This window comes from Andrena cerasifolii, chromosome 13 (assembly GCF_050908995.1).
Source record: "Andrena cerasifolii isolate SP2316 chromosome 13, iyAndCera1_principal, whole genome shotgun sequence".
NCBI lineage: Eukaryota > Metazoa > Arthropoda > Insecta > Hymenoptera > Andrenidae > Andrena > Andrena cerasifolii.
This window is the reverse complement of record NC_135130.1, coordinates 4,879,043-4,897,476: the sequence shown is the minus strand read 5'-3', so window position 1 is coordinate 4,897,476 and position 18,434 is coordinate 4,879,043. Positions and strand designations below refer to the sequence as shown.

The 18,434-nt window shown below is 38.4% G+C and overlaps 2 protein-coding genes across 5 annotated transcripts in view; one reads left to right on the top strand and one right to left on the bottom strand.

Moving 5' to 3' along the window:
• Positions 1-18,434, top strand: part of Cdase (neutral ceramidase) — a 64,693-nt gene that overhangs the window by 14,807 nt on the left and 31,452 nt on the right. The gene's annotated exons all lie outside the window — the stretch shown is intronic.
• On the bottom strand, positions 4,447-17,129 carry Cpr6 (cuticular protein 6). Its single transcript, XM_076825431.1, has 3 exons — positions 17,065-17,129; positions 11,208-11,471; positions 4,447-7,058 (listed from the first exon to the last, which is right to left on the bottom strand). Exons 1-3 carry the CDS (start codon positions 17,071-17,073, stop codon positions 6,774-6,776), a joined length of 558 nt encoding a protein of 185 aa, XP_076681546.1. The 5' UTR covers positions 17,074-17,129; the 3' UTR covers positions 4,447-6,773.

Here is an 18,434-nt window from a genome sequence, read left to right as displayed (position 1 = left end):
TGCATGCTCTTCTCTTTATATTCGTAAGTCTGCTTTGAATCGGCGTCAGCGTGCCGCGATATTTATTATGAAATAGATTAATTAGAGCGAGGCAGTGAAACTTTCAATCGAAGGAATGAAGTGTATTTGAATTCAGCGTCGAAATTAAAATATAAGGTAAGGCAAAGATATCATTCCTTTCATTTATGAAAAATCAGTGTTGCGTTATTAACAGACTATGGCAATGTAACCATATTAAAGTAAAAAAAGTGCTAAAAATCGTCAAGTAAACATAACCGTGGACAGTGTCAGTTTTAGCACACCGGCACCCCGGGCTAGATTATTATAGCGCGCATCCAAGTGCTCGAAAATTAATTAGCAGCGCCACCAGCGGCCGTAGCCGTGATGGAAAACACCGGTTCTCGTTAGATCACCGAAGTTAAGCATCACGGGGCGGTGTACTGGGGAAAGATGGGTGACCACCTTTCTCCCGGTGCGCTGCTGCTGCTGGGACCCGAAGGAGAGAGGAGGGAACAAAAAAAATGGGACTAATAGTGTTCGTTGGGCAATGTAAGCAAAAATAAGCTTGAAACGCCATCCTGCTTAAAACACAGGAAAACAATAAAAACAAACAAACATTAATTAGCAGCTTTCTGCTTGACGAATCTATAATATATAAATAAATGAACAGGAGGGGGAGCATTAGTTAGCGGCGCCCCTACAGATTTCGCGCCCCCGGCGATCGCCCAACTGGCCGGGCCCTAAGTCCCTAAGGCCCAAGTCTCGTTCGTGCCAAGCTCGCCGATCCACGTCCCGCCTAATTTCACCTTTAAACCGGCACTGACCGTGGCGACCCCTCAAGAAACACTTCGTGACCCACTTGGGTCGCGAGCTACAAGTTGGGAATCACTGAACTACTGCTTTTGTGTAATTGAATATCGCAATCTATTCTTCTTGTTGCTTTCTATAATCCAATACAGAGAATTTTCACCGTGGCATGGAACGTGTTAACTGTTCGGAATTTTGAAAAATTATTATAGAAACCCAAGTTCATTTATACTTACATAATCGTTGTCTCACTGATTCATCAACGTCCAGCCCAAACCCCTGACCCTAGAAACATGAAATCCGGAGGATATATTCCTTCTGCGATGTAGGTGCTCCATAAGAAGGGATTTTTTTAAATTCCAGCCCAAAGGGGGTAACATGGGGTGAAATATGTTTTCTCAGACTTCTTATTATTTCTTAGGCCCGATTAGATATCAACTTGATTTTTATTTACAACGGTTACCCACCTAAATGCCTAAAAACCAATTTCAGGATTTTGTCCTAATCAACCCCTAAGGGGTGGTGAAAAGTAGTGGAATGTGTTTTCATTCAGTCCTTAATATCTCTTTGGCCCGAAGCGAAGCGCGGGGGTAGTTTGCTAGTTATGTATAAATCTATCGCTACAAATTGTCAGCGAATGTTTGATACACTGCCATAAGGATATTCGAGAAATATTTAACAGAATATATTCATTTTTCTGCCACCTTGCTTTTACGATATATGTACATACGTATACAAAAGAAGTTAGAAAGCTGAATTGCTTTCGTATCCCCCCTTTAGATTTTCTATATATTAGTATTAGTTTTTTTAAAGTAGAATGAAGTACAGTTAATTCACTCCATTCGTTAGAGATGTCATTCATGAATTGCTAAATCCAGCATTTAATGTTGAATGGGAAAGTGTAATATCGCAAGTTGGATCTGCAGAGAAGAATATTGCATATGATACCTGCAAAATGGTGTCTAGATGTATCTCCAACTAAATTAAATCTAACCCGTTTAATCCACGAATGTATCAGCCTGTCTCTGCATAATTTCTAAGGAACAATGCATTCTATTCAAGACTTGTGCTAGTTCTAACTCGCTCCAATTTACCGTTTCTGAATTTAATGAATCCATTATGGCGCACACAATGGAGCTATCCCTAACAGGACACCTTGAATACTGTTGATATATCTCGCTTTTTTTTATATAAGATAACACTCTAATTAACAACCTGTCCTTGGTAGATTGTGCTCAATGGCCATCACCGAAAACTGGATTTCGCCTGAATAATTATTAGACCCAACCCAGGGTCGACTTGTCTTGGAAATAAAATTAGTAAAAAAAATAAAAATGGCCCATTCTAAGATATTTATGTTATATACGTTATGGCATGTGTACCTAATTTAGCTCATAGGTAAACTTAACCCAGACCTGCTATAAGGGGTTGCATACTTCCAGCCACAGCGAAAAGGAATGACTTTAGGATTTTTTTAAAGGTTTTAATAAATAAATAAAACAAAATACTTATTACACATGATTTCTATGTCAATGTAGTGCAAGGAAAATTATTTACAATAATTTTTGTAGTATTATAAATTATTTACAATAATTTTTGTAGTATTATAAATTATTTACAATAATTTTTGTAGTATTATAAATTATTTACAATATTTTTTGTAGTATTATAAATTATTTACAATAATTTTTGTAGTATTATAAATTATTTCTGATTTTTGAGGTTCTTTAGATCACTACAGGAAAAAATACCGCTTCATGGTCGGCATGATATCTCCTTGAAACATCGATGGATCTGAAGAATAAAATGAGATTTTGTAAAATAATGTTGCCATGGTAGTCTGTCGAGCCCAAATTTTTAATTTAAAAGAAATAAACAATTACCGAGTGAAATTTCGCATGAGACAGATTTCTTTAACTTTAAAGTGTCATAAATTGTTTGTTTTCTTGAAATTAAAAAATTTCTCCCGACAGACTATAATGGCAACACTATTTTACAAGATTCTGTTTTTATTTTTCAGATTCATCGATGTTTGATGTATTTTTTCCGAAGTGATCTAAACAACCTCAAAAATCATAAATAATTTAATCCAATAATTATTCTAAATAAATGTTGCCTTGCACTTTGTGGACTAATAAATCATCTGTTATGGAACTGATATGAAGAGGGAAATAGGAACCGTAACCGAAACAGGTAACAGTTGGAAATTTCGGTTCTTCGTAACAGTTATTTGGAATAAAAGTTCCCCATAACCGTTTTAATCAGAACCATTATATAACAGTTTTAAACAGTTATTTTCGGATCCGCTTCAAGCCCTGGATCTAGTACACACGATTACCCGAAGAGTTCGTTATTTCTTCATCGAAATATTAGGTACGAAGTTCCATATTTCGTAGCGTTCCACATTGCCAGCTTTTTCCCTACTCATGGTAAGCAACACATGTAATTTTATATTCAGGATGGCTGAAAATGGACCCACGCGACCCAAACGCGTCATGTCAGCGATTATAAAGCATATGCGTACTAATAGGAATTCAGAAAAAAAATATTTCGAGTCGTAGGCACCGCAAAGATATGAATCTTAATGGTAACGATAATGCACCACCGACCGGGCGCCAAGAGAATGGCTAATTACGTTAAAGCACGCCCACTCTAATAGACCTCCTTCAGAGAAATCCCGCAATTAGAATAAGCAGACCGAATTCGTTAACGAATAATATCGCAAGGCGTAAAAAAAAAAAATGGCACACACCGCGAGGCTGCCGACGAAGTGGCGAGCAGCGTATGCAGATAGCGATCGGTGCAGTAAAACAAACACGCTGCACTTCAGCGGACCGTAGACATCTCCGTGAATTAGTGATTAATTAAAAATTAATGAAACGGCCGGAACAAACGCTTGAGGCATTAATCGTTTAAACAACAGGAAAGTCCTGTTTCTTTTTCCCTCTTCGTGGAAGCGGCTCAAAAACACCTCTGTTACTCTGGCGTGAAGATTTTAATGGCAACAGAAGCGCGCACTCCTTGAATAATTAATATTCAGCAACTAATTATTCTGCAGCCATTTAGCAAGCCTTGTAATACTTCCTTCGCCTCTCCACTCGTACAATGTAAGTACTTGCATACCCAGTTCGACGAATGCCGAGATAAGCAGTGGAGAATCAGCAGTCAGGTACTTGTTAGAAGCAGGCCTCGGATAAAGTTGCCGTAGAATATGCCAACGCCGCGGTAGCAGTGTTCTCGTTAGAGGAGCAGATTCGATCTCTGCAACTCTGGCGCGACGATCTTTTCCCCGTTTCGCTGGTTTAATTGTTAACAGGAATGGCAACCTTGGCTCGAGGCACAGAGCACGCGGATGCTTTCGTCGCCTCGTTAAGATGTCTGCTGAACTCGATTGCTAACGAGTTATTGTGCCCGGGCATTACCATCGAAGGATCCTCGGGGTGGCGTTCATTGTCCCCTAGGGCCCGCGCGTCTTTCCTGCTCCGGGAGACGAAACGAGGGGCGCGCGTAATGCACGGAACACGATCCCATCTAGCTTACTTATTAATTGCCTCGAGGGGCTAATTGCCGCGCGCACAATCCGCGGTTCACCGCGGATTAGAGGAGAATCGTTTTCCTACCAGCGACCTAGGACGGAAGAACCTTTCGTACAATCGCTTTTATTGTGTACAAGCTTAGTTTCTATTTACAGAAAACACGTAGTTGGTCTTCTACATTAAATGAGAAGGGACGTAGATTCGGGGTTTTCTTTTGTGGCGTGTCTTTAGCTTTTCTTGGTTCGCAAACGTGGCACTGTTTCTTTCACTATTCTAGTCACTAATCTGATAGCCCCACTCTCTGGCATTTGTAAAGGTATTTGGTGGACCTGCTAAACTCTATTTTCGATCCTCTAGTGCCTAATCATATCAGCAAACTTAGGGGGATATTCTACTTTTTTCGGGATTTTTTTTATGGACTTAATGAAAGATGTTTATGCTGGACTTTTTACTGACTGGGGCTAGTTGATACGTTTTTCAGTTTTCAATTTTTTTCATTTTTGTTTGAATTAATTATTTGATAACAAGTGTGCTAAAATATACTTTGGTCTTTCCTCTTTAATATATCGTAAATGAAAAGTTGAGAAAATACATGCAAAATGCATGAAATAATGTTATTTGAAAGATGGTAAAATGTATCAATTTACCCCACTGCGGGGCTAGTTGATACGCTATTCTGTTTTCAATTTTTTTATTTTTTATTTGAATTAATTGCTTAATAACAAATATGCCAAAATATACTTTGGTCCTTCCTCTTTAATATATAGTAAGCAAAAACTTGAGAAAATACGTACAAAAATGAATGAAAAAATTGGATGTATCCAAACTATTTACTTTTTCTCTATATAAACGAAAACAGTTAAAAAACGATTGTTAACGTCAATACTCGTACACACACGTACGCTGGATCGTAGGAAAGAATTGGACAACAATCACCATATATCTCGCTCAAATGGAGCACATATACGGTGTCGAGATAATTCGTCTGTATCAACTTGCCCCCTGTATCAACTAACCCCGGTCTCCCCTACATCAATTATATCTTAAACTGTGGATAAATATTTTTTTTGGTTGAAAATATGAAGTAAAGGTGGCGCCACAGCCCATGGAAGTCGACCACCTCGACAAAAATGGCTCGATTTGTTGCCAAGATTCTGAACATTCTGTTCATCCGAAATGAAAAACCCAAAAAGATTCTTAAATTATTCGGGCCTGACTATCGTTGATAGCAGATTTGGTTTGTAATTTCAGAAACTCTTAAAATAGCTGCAATTTGAAAATTAAATGACCACTTTTGCAATTTTTCTTCGCCTTTTTCGGGCTGTGAAATTAAAAAAAAATTAGAAGAAAAAAATATTTTGGCCTAATTCTGTTACGAACGATAGACACAAGAATTTAGAATATCGTAGCAACCATTTCGTAAAACACCGTTTTGAGAAAGACGCGTTTAAAGTTTTGCAAACAGTTTTAGCGAAGAAGATTCTACTTACACCTAATCTGCCATTAAATCTTTCATTAAGTCCATTAAAAAAAAAATCCTGACAACGGATAAAGAAATCACCAGTCACAGTAGAATACCCCCTTAAATTTGCTAAATTCGGTGTCCATTCTGAGTAAATTATCTGTCACCTATCCGGACGAGGGAAGCCCACCGAGTTCTCCACTGTTCCGCGATGGCTGGGAGAAGTATCGAATGTAACTCGATGGAAAGTGTGCTCGGGCCTGGATCCTGCAGTAATTTTCAAGCGCCAGTTTTCCCTACGTCTCCGAAGCGATCCTGCTTTCTACAAGAAGTTAACGAACAGCAAACGCTCGTTTACATATTTATAATTGCCTGGGCGGCCTTCGAAGGATCGTTTGTTGGAACAGAAGTTCGTGCGTGCATGCAGATTGTTTCCTCGAATGGAAATCAGGATGGAGCAGAGCTACGCTCTTTGGTTCTTCTCTAGTCACGCTGATGTTACAGGCGTAGATCTTATCTCGGACGTGTAACAAAAGAAACTTGCGCATACAGGGTGATCGAATAACTGTCAGCAGTCGAGCATTTCCGAGATCGCGAATCAAAAGAAATTTATAACCAGGCGCGAAGGCGGCCTCTACTTTCTGCGTATCACCGTCGATCATCGGTCAGGTACATAAAACTACAATGAAAACGGAGAAACGAAGGAATTACTGAAGGACCTCCAAGCGGGACAGAATTCGAGAGTCTCAACTCTGTGAATTGAAATTGAAAATTTCGGGGCTAAACTGCGCGTTTAGGATCGTATAGTAATGGAGGATCGGTGAGGGTGTGATACCGATCTTCGATATTCCCATTATTGTATCAATTCTTCCACTAATATATCGTCAGTCGCCTTGTTTCTTCATCTTTTTTTTTTATTTTTTTACTATTTTTTTTGTAATTAACTTATTCGTCAGAAACCTACGGGGCTAATAGTGCTTCTCGTACTCGTCGTAACTATTGAAATACGCTGGCGATACGTATTTCGCCACGGAGATGGGCTTCGGGTGTATCGCGGGACCAACTTTCTTCACGACAGCGTTGAAGCCGTTGTGGTCGTCAGCTGTGTACTCGACGATCCTGACGCTACCGTCGGGCTCGTTGACGCTGTAGGATCCGTGGACCACGTCCCCGTCGCGCACTTCGTGCTGGGTTTTGACATCTCCTGTGTGGGGATCGTGCACGCCATAGTTGAACGTGTACTTGGGATGGGCCTGGAAGAAGCAAGGGGCATGCAAATTATTCTGTTCATTGCCTGTGGATTAGATTATTGGGGGTACCTATTAAAGATTAAAGGAAAAGATTTGGGTCTATGGCGGATACTGGGTCCATTGTGACCATTAATCTCTCGGCGTAAAATGATGTCTGAGACGTTATAGATATTTTTGTTTTTTTGTTCTTCCTTTTGTTCTTCCTTTGGTTTCTTTTTAGTATGTTTTGGTCAACAACCTCGGAATTAAATTGTAAGGTAAGGGGTTAAGACTATTTCATTGAAAGAAATGGGAGAATAAGGTTTCGTATCAGATGAAGATATTGTAGGGATTACAAATCCTTATTTTTGAAACTTGCAACTGTGATAGTAGTAGATAATAAAAGTAGTTTTAGATAGTTAGTGACTACTAGTATCAGTGAGGTAAGTTTCAAAAGTAATATTAGAATCTTATAATTTACTCGTATCACTGACGTAAGTTTCAAAAGTAGTATTAGAAACTTATTGTCTACTAAGTAGTATCACTGTTTTAAGTATTGAAACTAGTAGTAGAAACTTATTACCTACTAGCATCACTGACGTAAGTTTCAAAAGTAGGATTAGAAACTTATTATCTACTAAGTAGTATTACTGTTTTAAGTATCAAAACTAGTATTAGAAACTTATTACCTACTAGCATCACTGACGTAAGTTGAAAAGTAGGATTAGAAACTTATTGTCTAATAAGTAGTATTACTGTTTTAAGTATCAAAACTAGTATTAGAAACTTATTACCTGTGAGCATCACTGACGTAAGTTTCAAAAGTAGTATTAGAAACTTATTGTCTACTAAGTAGTATCACTGTTTTAAGTATCAAAACTAGTATGAGAAACTTATTGTCTACTAAGTAGTATCACTGTTTTAAGTATTAAAACTAGTTTAAGAAACTTACTGTCTACAAATACCACTGTAGTAAGTTTCAAAACTAGTTTAAGAAACTTATTGTCTACTAGTATCACTGACATAAGTTTCAAAAGTAGTATTAGATATTTATTATCAACTAGCATCACTGTCCTAACTTTCAAAAGTAGTATTAGGAACTTATTGTCGACTAAGTAGTATCACTGGTTTAAGTATCAAAACTAATTTAAGAAACTTATTGTCTACTAGTATCACTGTAGTAAGTTTCAAAACTTGTATCAGAAACTTATTGTCTACTAGTATCACTGTACTAACTTTCAAAAGTAATATTAGAAACTTATTATCTACTAAGTAGTATCAGTGTTTTAAGTAACAAAACTAGTATTAGAAACTTATTGTCTACTACTATCACTGTTGTAAGTTTCAAGATTAGTATTAGAAACTTATTGTCTACTAATATCACCGACGTAAGTTTCAAAAGTAGTATTAGATATTTATTATCTACTAGCATCACTGTCCTAACTTTCAAAAGTAGTATTAGAAACTTATTGCCTACTAAGTAGTATCAGTGTTTTAAGTATCAAAACTAGTATTAGAAACTTATTGTCTACTAGTATCACTGTTGTAAGTTTCAAGACTAGTATTAGAAACTTATTGTCTACTAATATCACTGACGTAAGTTTCAAAAGTAGTATTAGATATTTATTATCTACTAGCATCACTGTCCTAACTTTCAAAAGTAGTATTAGAAACTTATTACCTACTAAGTAGTATCACTATTTTAAGTATCAAAACTAATATTAGAAACTTATTGTCTACTAGCAAGTATCACTGTTGTGAATTTCAAAAATAAGGATTTGATATCGTAACACTATCAAAATCTGATACGAATCCTTATTCTGGGATCTGTTTGAACGAAATAGTGTACATAAATATTAAGTGCAAGTGGTATCAGAAACTTGTGTAGGTACATGGTGGGTCTAAATGGACTCCATAGCCACCCTGGAAGGATTAAAATGAATCAATTTCTTCGAGATAGGTACACGAAGTTTCTTCGAGCCGCAAAACGAAACACACAGTACCTATACATATTCCGTGTCGTTGGCCAGGAAGAAAGGCACCTTGAAATTTTATCAGTGTCTTTTGCCGGCACTCACGCGCTCCTGAAAATTTCGTAACCGATCCGGTTAACGAACACCCGGACAAGTAGGAATTAAGGCGATCTTAACGAGCAGACGCCGCGAGAAAGCGACTGCACGGAGCGTCGCGGAAACGGACGCGATAATGGGACACGTCGCGGAAGGAGTTTTTAATGCCAAGCACCACTTTTCACAGCCAAAGAATTTCAATTAACGCACAGGTGACGCGTGGCTGAAGCAACGCCTTGATGCTCTAGACTATTTCACGCGACTTTAGATGCAAATCGACTCTTACTCGGTACCTGCACGACCATTAGACGCATCGACAACGTAATTTGCATGAATTTGCCTCACCCATCGATTCTAACGCGCATACGTGACACTCCAACTGTGAAAGTTTTCTCGACGGACGTTCTTGTTGGAGGAAAATAATCGAGGACATATCAGATCGCTTGAAGTCCCTTCGTGTGACTTTTTCTGGGAGCACATAAAGTGAATCAGGAAATTATCGAGATAAGTAGAAAGGGAAGACATTAATTCACGTACAGGTACAAAAATGCACCTGTTAAGTGACGTTGCACTTCTTTTCTGAATGGAATCACGCGATTCATTTCTACGCAGATCGATTCACGTTTTGCTATTCTGGATGAGTTTACAAAGAAATTCAATGAACTTCACTGGATTAATTAAAAAGGTGCACTTGGAACTTCAAGTGACAAAGGTGAAGACGCTTAAGGGGGTATTCTAGTCTAAAACGAGTTTTTTTTACACAATTTTTGATATTTTTTTATAGAGCATCTATACAATTGTTTTCGTCAAACTTTGGTTCATATATTTATCCATGTTTTAGTAATGTTTACAAATTTTTGTAGAGAGAACCAATTCAAATTTGTGGCAGTGCAAGCGTTTGAACGCATTCGTTAAAAAAAAACAAGTCTTCCCACAGTTACCGTAATTTCGACTATTCTGTTCATTTGAAATAAGAATGCCGAAGTGATTCTTAATTAGGACCAGTTTGGCTGTAGTCGGTACCAAACTAAAGAAAAAAATGGCGGCACTTTCAAGCGTGAGCATTATTTTTTTTTCATGTTTGTCGTACCTTTCGCGGACTAAAAAACCGAGGAACGAATATTATTAAGTATTAATTTTGGTACGAACGATAAAGACGCGTGCAATGAAGATACAAAAAAATCTGAACTCAATCTGTCAAGTAGAGCTTAAGTAATTATAACAACCATTTAAAAAATATGGTTTCGAGAAAAACGCGTTTAATGTTTTCCATATCTCCTTTTTCATAACTCATAATTTTAAGAGTTCAAATATAGGGCTTCGCACATACATTTTTTAAACAAATTTTTTTTTAAGGGGGGACCCCACCCTGAAGCCACTAACAGAAGACAAAGTCAGTGATTTTTTTGTTCGTATAAATGAAAATATAGGGCTTGGATTTTTATATAGTTTTAAAGCAATCATTATTTTGCTAGAATTTTTATTTGTTTTATGACAAGTTGTACAAAATGGCTGCGAACAAATGGCTTTCCAGAGCACTGCAAAAAAACTGGCCCACACTCCCGGGAATGACTGGATCGTCTGAGAAGGAAATCCAAAAAAGTGATATAAACAGAAACATATTATCTTTGACCGAACGTAGAATTTTCTCAAAATCGATTTATTTTGGAAATTATAGCAGTTTGAAAAATTGACTTTAATTTTTTATATAAAAATTTGCACTGAAATGCAAATGTGACTAAAAATCCTACGCTAGGTCAAAGATAATATATTCCTGTTCATATATCTTTTTTGTATTTCCTTCTCAGATGATCCAGTCATTCCCGGGAGTGTGGGCCAGTTTTTTTGCAGTGTTCCGGGAAACTATTTTGTTCGCCACCATTTTGTACAATTTTAAAAAAAAAAATAAAAATTTCTATCAAAATAAAAATTGCTTTAAAACTATATAAAAAATCGAAGCCCTATATTTTTAATTATAAGAACAAAAAAATCCCTAACTTTGTGTTCTGTTAGTGGTTTCAGGGTTGAGTCCCCCTTTAATACAATGTAAAAAAAAAATTGATTTTCAAAGTAGAATACCCCTAAAAGGAAATCGAACACTTACGTAGTAATCGTGATCGTGATCAGCGTGGTGCTCGTAGCCATGCACCCCATGGTCGAGGGCTGCACCGAGGTGCACTGGTGCGGCGGAAACAGCGTGCACTGGAACCGCGACTGTAGGCAGTACCGCGTGTCCTTCGTAGCCAGTGGAGCCCGAGTATCCTTCGAGAGCCTCGTAATCGGAGTAAGAGATCCCATGGCCTCCGTTGTAGCCACTTAAAACCACGGCGTTGCAGCATGCGATCGTGGCGCAGACGAAGCACAGAATCTGAAAGTTGAAAGGAAATTTACGCCACACTAAATCACTGCTCACGCAGAATTAACCCTTCGTTGACACTCTGGGTGTGAGCCACCCATAAGTTGATTTTGATACTCTGTACCTTCTATATGCAACATAAATAGTTTTTTTCCAAAGCCGACGGACAAACTATTTTCTCTCTCAAAGTATTATATCCCAACAACAACTGTGTAAATTTGTAGCTTCTAATATTGAAATTTGTAAAAGTTACAAATTTTTAAAGATTTTCTTCGTGTTTTTTCGACATGTGGTAATATAGATTTTTTTTTTACAAAAACTGCGATAAAATTTCAATCAAAAACCTATTGGAATATATTAGAATATATTAGGATATAATCCAATAGGTTTTTGATTGAAATTTTACGGCAGTTTTTGTAAAAAAAAATCTAGATTACCACATGTCGAAAAAACACGAAGAAAATCTTTAAAAATTTGTAATTTTTCAAAATTTCAATAAAAAACCTATTGGAATATATTAGAATATATTAGCATATATTCCAATAGATTTTTGATTGAAATTTTACCGCAGTTTTTGTAAAAAAATAATCTAGATTACCACATGTCGAAAAAACATGAAGAAAATTTTTAAAAATTTGTAACTTTTACAAACTTCAATATTAGAAGCTACAAATCTACAGAGTTGTTGTTGGGATATAATACTTCGAGAGAAAAAATAGTTTGTACGTCGACTTTGAAAAAAAGAGAGACCTTGCAATTGATCCATGATTTTTTCCATAATAATTGGATTCTTTAGATAAGAATGGCAGTCGTTCGAAAATTTCTCTGGGTGAGAGCCACCCAGGTATGTCAAAATTGATCTAAAAAGGAGGATGTGTCAGCGAAGGGTTAAAACATTGAGTATCCACTGAGCTAATCAGAGTGTCGAGTATTTCGATTAAAGTTCCGAAAATACGAATCCAAATTTTGTATAGTGGCTACTGAAATCTGGAATCTTTTGCGAACGTTCGACTAGTATTCAAGCTACTACGCAGAATAGAGCGCTCCTTGCTAGGAAGACTTTGGAACTTCTGAAAGAATTTAGGAAAGCTCTTTGGAAGGCTCTGCATACGCGGGAGCACGTAAGTTTCGCTATAAAGGAGGTCGATGATGAATCGATTTCCTATTAACTGGGATTCTTCTCTCTGGAAGCCGCGGTCGGAGCGGATTTTTCTCAAAAATGTCACCCACGGAGTGGTAGTATATCAGAAACGTAAAGGCCTCGTAAAACGAAGGGGATTGTGGCGAGCATTTCGCCGGATGATAGCGGCAATGTAAACGCAAGTTTTGTAATAATGATCTTCCTTTTTTCACGCCTCAGCGGGGAGAATGATAGCTTAGTGCCTCGTGAATGACTCTTTAGAATAGCTTCGGCACATCATTCCACTGATCACGAACACTCCATCAAATTCTAGCACGGGAAGGGTCGCGCGCAATTATTCTTTTACCTGTAAATGGTAATCGATACTTGAACTGGATATATACTGCGACTTCTCTAAAGTTTCCTAGGGATAATCGAGAGGTAGATGCTGAGAGTTATAACACAGACAGCCTGAACTTAATTATTATATCGATAATTTACAAGGGAGGCTAGGCAACCCGGAAATTTAGAAAATGATGCAACTTTGTTATACGAGTGAAGTACAGACAAGTACTTTTTTACTACTTTTTTGGTGGTGCCATAGTGCGGCCTTAGGGGGTGAAATCACCTCCTAAAAAAATTCAGCATTTTCCCCTTTCGTGAAATATCTTGAGAACGGTGAGAGACAGTGAAAAGCAGGTTAAACAAAAGTTGCATCTTTTTCTCATATCCACAAAACTGAGTAAAAGTAATTATCGAATTAAGGATTGGTGGTGAAGGTAACTTGATTGTTTTTACTCAGTTTTGGAGATATAAAAAAGACGCAACTTTTGCTTAAACTTCTTTGCAATATCTCTCACCGTTCTCGAAATATTTCACAGAAAAGAAAATTCTGAATTTTTTTCAAGGGGTGATTTCAACCCCCTAGAACCTCACTATTGCGCCAACAAAAAATAGATTGTGCCACCGACTATACCTATGTATATGTACAATAAACCAGATAAAAAAAATTTGAGTAGTACTTTGATCATACCTTAATATGCAGGCAAAGCGCCAGCTAGTATAAACTTATAATTTTTGTTAAATAAATTCCCGAAGATGGCGTTGCAAAATGGGCAGTTACACTAGAGTACCCCCTTAAGGGTACTAGGCAGTCGTGTTCCTGTCTAAAATTAAGCATTTCTGTTTCAATTAATTACAAAGAAACCAATTGAGACTGAGACTTGTTCTTTGGCATGAAGTTTATTAACATCGTAAGTTTTAAAAAGCATGTTTGTTTAGTAAAAAATATACATTATATACGACGCTAAAGATGGATCATTAAGGGGTTATACCTAGTCAGGCGGTCGAAAAGAGGCGAATATTTGTGAATTTTTTTTGAAGAAGCGGAAGCGTATATTTTTACAGCACTTTTTGCGCTTAAAAGAGCAACATTTAAAGAACATTTGGTAATTTTTTCGTAGAAAAATATTTACGTTTATAATAAAATAAAAGGCGACATCCAAGAAGCATTTTTAAAAATTTGGTTTTGCGGTGAGCATTGCCATTCGGAACCAGATAATCTAAAATAAAAAAACAAAAAAGATTTCGTTAGTATATTAATGTATCCTCAGGTTGACGGAGAGAATTTTCCGAAATATTAAGTTAAAACAAAATGGCGGCTATTTAAAGTTGAAATCCTGATTATTTCCTGCAAAAATTACGCGAAAAAATCAGGATTTCAACTTTAAATAGCTGCCATGTTGTTTTAACTTAATATTTCGGAAAATTCTCTCCGTCAACCTGAGGATACATTATTATACTAACGAAATCTTTTTTGTTTTTTGATTTTAGATAATCTGGTTCCGAATGACACTGCTCACCGCAAAAGCAAATTTTTAAAAATGCTTCTTGGATGTCGCCTTTTATTTTATTATAAACGTAAATATTTTTCTACGAAAAAATTACCAAATGTTCTTCAAATGTTGCTCTTTTAAACGCAAAAAGTTTTGTAAAATTATACGCTACCGCTTCTTCAAAAAAAATCACAAATATTCGCCTCTTTTCGACCGCCTGACTAGGCATAACCCCTTAAATAGGCTTTTGAGAAAAAGTTTCTTTTGTTTTGCAGTGATAACTCAAAAACGGAGGTTTCAATCGATTCAAAACAAATTCGAGCATCTTCACAAAATGTGTAGTTTCGGACCAGACCTAAATTAAAGTTAATGAAAACTCTTATTCTTTATGAAAATAAACTAAGGCCTCACCTTTTGGGGCTTGGGGGATGGTAAAACCTCATCAATGGGGTCTAAATGGGGTTTCAGTTTATTTTCACAAAGAATAAGAGTTTTCATTAACTTAAATTTAGGTCTGGTCCGAAACTACACATTTTGTGAAGATCCTCGAATTTGTTTTGAATCGATTGGAACCTCCGTTTCTGAGTTATCCCTGCAAAACAAAAGAAACTTTTTTTAAAAAGCCTTTTTTAATGATCCATATGTAGCGTAATATATAATGCATATTTTTGATTACACAAAATTTTTTTTAAAGCTTATGATGTTAATAAACTTCATGCCAAAGAACAGGTCTCAGTTTCAATTGGTTTCTTTGCAATTAATTGAAACAGAAATGCTTCATTTTAGACAGCAACGACTGCCTAGTACCCTTAAGACACAATCCTTTCTAATGGAACTATCTTATTTCTGTTGCCGTTCACAGTTTAAACGTTCTTCCCACCACTACCATACCCCAGTTCCTGATCACTCAAGAGTAACTACAGCGGGTTTTTAAACGTGCAAAGGGAAGACTTAACCAAATTTAAAAGATCTTTTGTTATTTCAGCAAATCTATGTTTTATCTTTAATTTGGCATTTAAAAACAGTGCACACGTAATGATAATTATTTTACAATTTAACTTTGAAAGTGAAAAATGCAAAGGGAGCAGTTTCTGATCACATTCGCACGTTTTACTATGAGCTATCAAATTTTGCGTATAAATTTTAAAGTACTTCATAATTATTTCGTAATTTGTTAGAATAAATTTGTAGCAAAATAAGCTAATTATTTGGTTTATTTTCCTAAACTGATCAGGAATTGGGTTCTGATCAGGAACTGGGTCCTTGACGGTGCACCTAATCCTCATCAACTGTACACCAAACCAATCCAACTCATTGTCAGCCCCTTCAAACTACATTCCCACCTAACGTGAACCTAATCCCAAAGTAACTCATAACGCATAGAGCTCAGACCCTGCTGTCTCACATGTAGATAAAATCTATGAATTACTCCAATTATCCTCCAATGCAAATCTCACCGAAAGCAATCTCACACTCGCCCCTATCGCCGCGAATCCTCCGTCAAACATAGATGGACGTAATGTCTCACGATTTCGTCCCCCCTCAATATGGATGCTGCGAGCCGCCGCAGCCTCCAACCCTCCGCTCGGTTCAATTACCGCCAACATCTAGCCCCAGCAAATGACCCACAATCGGCGGGATCGACATTGTTTTCGACAGCAGCGGGAAGAGTTTGACGAACGGGGAACCGTGGGGGAAGTCATCGAACGGTTCGAGAAAGTTTCTCGTGTTTCGTCCTCCGAGTGTAGGCTCGGCTCACCCGCGCGTCTTCGCCCCGGAAAAGTGTCCCTTTTCACTTTCTCGCTGACCTTGCCCCTCGAGAGCCACCACGAGCCCACGGAAGTGATCAGGCTCCGCCGCCGCTGCTCTGCCGCGTTGCGTGAATACCGGCAGCAAGACCGCAGACGAAACTCTGCTCGTTTTGCCGGTCTACCACTCACCGAGGTGTCATTAATCGTACAAAAGCAAAACGGTGCTTTTTAAAACACAAGAAACCGCGAAACGATCTTACCCGCGTTCATCGCCCTTGGAAAGCGCAATCGAAACGCCACTGCCTTTGCAAATGAATACAGCAACGAATACCGCAGTTCGGTTACCGAATTTCTGACGAATTCCCGATGAAACGCATAGCTGCAGAGCTGGACAAACACAGTCCGATTCACCGAGCAATTAAAGAAGCGTCTGCTCGCGAAACACCGAGATAAGTATCTTAAGCGGGCAATAACGACAGAGTCCGCGGAGGATCGATCGACGTAGCCTATATTCGTCAACCGAAACTTCATCGGAGCACGTGTAACGTTCCCGTTATTTATCGAATCGGAAGGAAGATAGTAAGGAACACAGTCAGCCTGTTTATCCAGCTATCGGAAAGAAATACCAATCTCAACCACCTCCACTGCCACCCCCCTCTCTCCTAACCCCGCCCCACGACACCCCCGTAAAAGTTAGGGGTCCCGAGCCTTCCTCGGAAGGGCTGAAGAGTTACGACCTCGTGGAAGCCCTCAATAAGGAAAGTTAGGAAGAAACATCCAAGAAGACGCGCGATGATATCAGGCACAGGAGTGAAAAACGAAAACTTCCCCGGCGCGACTGTCACGTGCGCGCGTGCGCGCACGCCACCGCTCGCCCGGCTCTACGGTGTACGTCGTACCTTCTGCATTGTTGCTCGAGGAAGGGTGTCCCGTTTAAACTGGTATATGCGAGAAACAGCGCGATACTCACTGATTGTCGTTATTCCGGGACGATCGCCTTATATCTATCTCCCACCCAGCTGCCATCCTCTGCAAAAGCTCCCGACCTCCTACTGTCTGCCGCGTTCCCCTCCGCACGGCGCCCCCCTCCCAGCTGGCCCCCGTAGAGTCCTTTTTGCCTGTGAGAAGACGGCCAACAGACGGGCAAACCGCACGTTTGTCCACGTGCCGGTTTTTTTTTCTCTCGAGCAGAGACAGCGATAGAGCGCGCGCACGGTCGCTCTCTCGCGGCTTCCGGCAGGAACCGAGGTGCTTGCCTTCGCCACGGGTCGCCTCTAAAGGCAGAGGTCCCGTGGAAATGTACGTACGGGGATCTTTGGGTGCTGGATTCTTTTGGTGAAGAATATAGCGCCTGACTTACGAGGAGAGTATTTTAGGTACCCGCCTCTGATTATTTTGATTTTTGGATATGTTATAGAGGACCGAAAAATAAGAAATACTGTTTTTTTATTTTTCCCTGTTTTCATATTTGGGGGGTGAAAACTGCGCTCATAGTTGGGGTTGAAAAATCATTTTTGTGGAATATCTCGAGAACTATTAGAGATAGGGGGATAGTGTCAATGCACGAATTTTGTGTCTTTGAATGCGAAATATGACTGACTCACCAGATTTTCAAAAATCCACAAAAATGATTTTTTCAATCCTAACTTTGAACGCAGTTTTCACCCCCCCCCCCCCCAAATATGAAAACGGGGGAAAATAAAAAAACATGTATTTCTTATTTTTCGGTCCTCTATAACATATCCAAAAATCAAAATGATCGGAGGCGGACACCTAAAATACTCTCCTTGTTAGAAAAGGAACTTTGGGGCACAGTTGTGGATTCAGATTGATAAGTGGAGTGTTGCTGCGACTGTAGCTTTAAGGGGTCATGCCTAAGTAGTTGGCAGGCGAAAAGGAACATGATTTTCGGGAATTTTTCATGGAAAATCTAATGTATACTTTTTGCAACTATTTGCTTATTGTAAAAGTACATATATTCAGCAAACCTCGGTGATTTTGCTGTGGAAAAATATTAAAAAATTAACGAATAACAGCCACTCTCCTGGGACAACTAGCCATGACCCCACCTGTGAAGTCTGAGAAAACGAATTTATTTTCGGGATTTTTGGGGGGCAAAACTGGAAGACTTTTTTTAAATAAGTCTTGTGTATTGGAAAGTATATATTTCAAGAGCTCTTGTAGTATTTTTTGCAATGCGATATGTAAATAAATAAAGGAATTATGAACGATCTTCTGGGAGCGTTTTTTTAAGTTCCTTGCAGCAGAG

Bases quoted from the DNA above. Each gene is read 5' to 3' on its own strand.
- Cpr6 (XM_076825431.1), bottom strand. The intron at 7,059-11,207 runs GTAAGTGTTCGA...TGCTTCTTCCAG, and splicing joins ATCACGATCACGATTACTAC to GCCCATCCCAAGTACACGTT.